The 4508-nt window shown below is 59.5% G+C and overlaps 1 protein-coding gene across 4 annotated transcripts in view; it reads left to right on the top strand.

Moving 5' to 3' along the window:
• GALNT9 (polypeptide N-acetylgalactosaminyltransferase 9) overlaps positions 1-4508 on the top strand; it is a 34096-nt gene that overhangs the window by 13733 nt on the left and 15855 nt on the right. For all 4 annotated transcript variants that reach the window (XM_077763567.1, XM_077763571.1, XM_077763570.1 and 1 more), the window contains exon 5: positions 2165-2282. In XM_077763567.1, the coding sequence (XP_077619693.1) occupies positions 2165-2282 (118 nt within the window). The remainder of the gene's footprint in view (positions 1-2164; positions 2283-4508) is intronic.

Below are 4508 nucleotides of genomic sequence, written 5' to 3'. Positions count from 1 at the left end.
ACTCCCCCCTGCTCCCCCTGCTCCTCACTGCTCCCCCTGCTCCCACCACCTCTCGGAGCACGTGGGCATCGCTGGCTCTCCAGCCGCTGCTTCAGACTCTTCCAAGAGGGCTGATCAGTCCCCCCAGTTTCTCCACAGACTGGCCATCATCACGTTTCCTGCGTTTAGTGCAAAACGTGTGCAAGAGGCTCCGCACGCGACCACTGCCCGATGGCCAGCCCAGGGCGCACTCTCCAGGTGCCTGTGCTCACCCAGCGAGCGTGTGCCTGGCGTCAGGGTGCTCAGTGCCTGGCTGTGCCCGTGAGCACGTGCTCTCCACGGTGCCCGAGCGCTGGCTCACCTCGGCCCTTGTCGGTCTCCGAAGGCCAAAGGGCACATTTGGGACCCTCATTTTATTAGCCCCCCTTTGTACGGGGCTGCGGAATTACGTGGCTCAGGAGTGTGTGTGGTGTGTGTGTGTCCGTGTGTCTGCTGCAGGCACGTGTCCTTGCATCCGCGTGTGCCTGCGCGTCTGTTACCTGTCCAAGGGGCGTCCCTGGGCACGAGCCACGCTTGCCGCAGAGCAGCCCCGATGCGAGGACGCCCCACGACGTCTCCCCGAAACCTGAGAGCCCCTCCGCCAAAGCGTCCGAGCCTCGCTGTGTTTTGTAATCACAGCTGAATTTCTCATGCAGATACACTCAGCGCCTGCTTATTCTGCCCCTGTCACCTCATGCGTTTATTTTAAGTTTATTTTGGAACTCTGAGCATTAATAAAAAAATCATTACCTGCTATAATAGACTTGGCAGGGAATTTGGCACTTTGATTCACCAGAGATAACGTTTGAGATTTTCCGCGGCTGTTGAGAAATCAAGAGAAATGACTCTGCGCGTCAGAGAACGTAACTTAACCCATCAAACGCTTGCTGTTAAAAGTCAAAGGCAGCATTAAAATGTTATTATTGTTAGATTTGTGGCCAGAGTCTAATGATAGGACAAACTGAATCTTTGCATAAATAAAAGGGTAATCGTTTTCAATGCCTCTGTTATCCTGAGACAACTGACTTCCCAGTCACTGAGCCGAAATGCTTCTTCTACATTGTGATTGAGACCAGTTTTTGGTGGTGTTTTTACGGAAGAGGGATGTATTCCTGCAGGAACAGCAGGAACAGAGCGGGGGCGGCCTCCATCCGGGCGCGGGAGCGGCCTGGGGCCTCCGGGCACGACGGGAGGCCTGCTTGGGGCTCGGCAGACGCCAGTTGCTCAGCCTACACGCAGAGGCAAAATCTTTCATCAAAAGCTTGAAAGGTCTGGCTTTCTTCCAGCATCTGGACGGTGCCTACTTGTTGCTACAGATCCATTTTCTCGTTGTCTTCCTGTCCTTACCGCCTAGGAGACACTCACTGTATCCACTCACTATACTGAATGAATGAATGAATGAATGAATGCATGCATGAAGGAGCAAACGTGCAGTGCTCTCCACAGTGATGTGCTTCTCTGATTCTCCACCGCTTCGTCTCCTGTGCCCTGAGGCCCCTTCCCAGGGACCCACAACACTGACAGATTTTTAATGCACAGTGGAAAAAATAAAGTTAGCACATAGATGTGTGATTTCACAGACAGAATTTCTTAAGACAAGGCAGTACTTACTGATCTTTCTTAAATGTGTAGTTGTAAATAATTTTGGAAATAATAGAACAAATGGCAGTCTGTGGCCCACAGCCGCACAGATGGTGCACTCTACAACTTCAAGGTGTGTCTTTTAGAGTCTGATATCAATGAGGTTGCATAGAGTGGAGCAGTGCACAACCTACGCAACTGCCTGTTGCAGCCCTGACTACTAGTGTGCAGATAGGACAAAATGATGAAGGACGTTGGCAAGTGACTCAAACTTGGGAAATGATGTTCAGGGCAACCAAACAGCTCACTGAGAAAACTGATTTCTTTAAGACTCCCTACACTGACTTGCCTGAGTTGAGCACCGGTTTGTGTCATCTGCTGATGTTCTTCAGTCAGTGTTTGGACCTGGCCTGTGCTGGGTGTTTACGAGGCTCCGGAGGATGAGAGACAACCCCGAGGGGGGCCTGCCTGTGTCCTGGAGGGCCCGGGCTCTCCCGGCTGCCGGGCAGGCAGGGGCCCAGGACTGCACACCTGTGACCTGCTCGCTGTCTCTGCGCCCCCCCAGGACCCCCGCCATGATTGGCTGCTCGTTCGTGGTGGACCGGGAGTACTTCGGGGACATCGGCCTGCTGGACCCAGGCATGGAGGTGTACGGCGGAGAGAACATCGAGCTGGGCATGAGGGTGAGTGGCCCTGCGGGTCTGCCGGACCCGCCCCAAGAACCGGCGCGGGGCTGTCGGGTGGGGCTGGCTGGACCGAGAGCTGCCGGTCACGGGTCGGTGGGACGCAAGGCCCCGGCTAGGAGTCGGCACGAGAAGCCACGGTGGCGCGGGACCCGGGACCTGGCTGTCTGTCGAGCACGACGGCAAAGGACGGTGTTTCGTGGTTGTTTCGTTTGCAAAGCCACTTGCTGCTGCCTCGCGCGGCACTGACATGTGCTTGGAAACATCAAAGCTGAGCCTTCGGCACAGGGAACCGAGGGTCCACGCTGGGCCCCCCCCCCCCCCGGCCTGTCCTGCGTGCCCTGCACATGGTGCTGTGTTTGTCTCGCTTGCATGTGGAAGGCAGGGGCGTGCGTGCGGGTTGTGGCCCTGAGGCCCTGTGGCTGTTCCCAGTGGGCGTGGAGGGGCTTTGTGCGAATGCCCCAGGGAGCAACTGAAATCTGTGGGCCTTGGCCCTGCCCCCTTCTCCCCTGCACCCCCATGGACCCTCTGGTTTCAAACGGCCTTGCCTGGCAGCTTGGGGAACTGATGGCAAGTTCTGGAAGAAATGTTGGTTGCGGATCGGGGACTCTGGGGTAGCAGAGCTCACTCTGTTCTGGATGCCCCAAAGCTGAGGTCCGACCTAGCCCCCATGGGAGGGGGCTTCCTCGCCCAGTGCTTGGGGAATGTTGGTGGCTGGGGGCACGGGTCCCCTCGGGGACAGCGCCGTGGGCAGGGTGTGGCAGCGCCTTAGCCGTCAGAGCCTGCACACGACGCATCTGAGCAGGTGGCTTTGGAGATGTGTGCTCAGGCGGCAGGCTCCCAGCCGGCCCAGCTACACCCGCTCAGCCCTTCCCAGAGCCCGAGTCTCCGGCAGGGAGCTGGGCCTCATGGGCGTGCGCCGTGAGTGCCGGCTGTATGCCAGGCCCGCAGCTACAGAGGGAGCCCACAGATGGAACAGATCCTGCTTTTCTGCAGCTCACTTCCCGGGGAGGAGGCCAAGAGAAGTGTGTTGTGTGGTTAGCGAGAAGCACCAAAGGGAGAAGGGAAGCTGGGAAGGGCAGGAGCGCGGCGGGGGGGTGGGGAGGGGGGGAGCAGTTTAGACAGCATCAGGGAGCCCCCCCCAGAAGGGATGTCTATGGAAAGATCTCTGGGTGTCATGAGGGAGCTGTGGATGATCAGGGGAAGGGGTGCTCTAAGCAGAGTGCATGGCAGAAGCAAAGGCCCTGGGGCAGGGTCGTGCCTGATGTGCCCCAGAAGCAAAGANGGGTGGGGGCCTTCCCAGCAGCAGCTCAGCTTCCACGTTTCAGGGAGGCCTCTGGCCCCTGCGACCACAGGGTGGAGTGAGTGAGGGCAAGAACAGGGCCAGGGCTTCCAGAATGTTGCAGGGAGGTGAGGCTCAGACAGGGAGGGGACGGTGCGATCCGCGTAGTCTGGGCACATTCTCGAGGAAGCCGCACAGGGCGTGCCCAGGGCTGGGATGGGGGCTCTGGGGCGCAGTGGCCCCTAGGCCTTGGGCCTGAGNGGGGTTCCGTGGGCGGGCAGGGCGGGGACCTGGAGCCCGGAGCTCTCAGAGGCCATCCAGCCCCACACTGGGCCCGCGTGGGGCCGTGGCCTCCTCTGCCGAAGTGGCTTCACTGCTGTGTGGGCTTCTAAGAGGGTGTTTTCTGTGAGGAAAACATTGCCTCGTTTTAGTCTGAAAAAAATAAAGTTGGGATTTGATTCGGAGCAGAGAACACATTCGAAGGCCGGTGTTCAGGGCTTTGTTCCCGGCGGAGCTGGGCCGGCTTTCCAGGGCCACTCCTGACAGCCAGCGGCTCCGGGGACCTGGGTCTGGGCCCTGAGGGCCAGCTGCACGGGGCATGACCCGTCTCTGTACCCCGACGGCCCCCCCGCCCCGGGCACCTGACGCTCCGCCGCATGCACCACGCCTTCCTCCGGGGCTCCCGCTTCCGCTCAGAAGGCTCAGGAACGGGGTCCTCTCTGGTGGCACCCACCTCGGGGCTCGCCGTGTGTGGTGCCGTGAGGCCATAGCCCGGTGGCCGCGGTTCTGTGACCTTCTCTCTGAGCATGTGCGCCCAGCAGGCCAAGGGCAGGGCCGGGAGACCCCCCGCAGGGCAGGGCTGGACCCTCGGAGGAACACGGAGCCCTGGGCTCCACCCTAGAGATTTGGACTGGGGGTGGGGGGTCAGCATCTGCTTTTCCAGC

Source organism: Crocuta crocuta, unplaced genomic scaffold (genome assembly GCF_008692635.1).
Source record: "Crocuta crocuta isolate KB4526 unplaced genomic scaffold, BGI_CrCroc_1.0 scaffold114, whole genome shotgun sequence".
Classification (NCBI taxonomy): Eukaryota; Metazoa; Chordata; class Mammalia; order Carnivora; family Hyaenidae; genus Crocuta; species Crocuta crocuta.
Note: the sequence above shows the minus strand (reverse complement) of the source record. Positions and strands in the feature narration are given on the sequence as shown.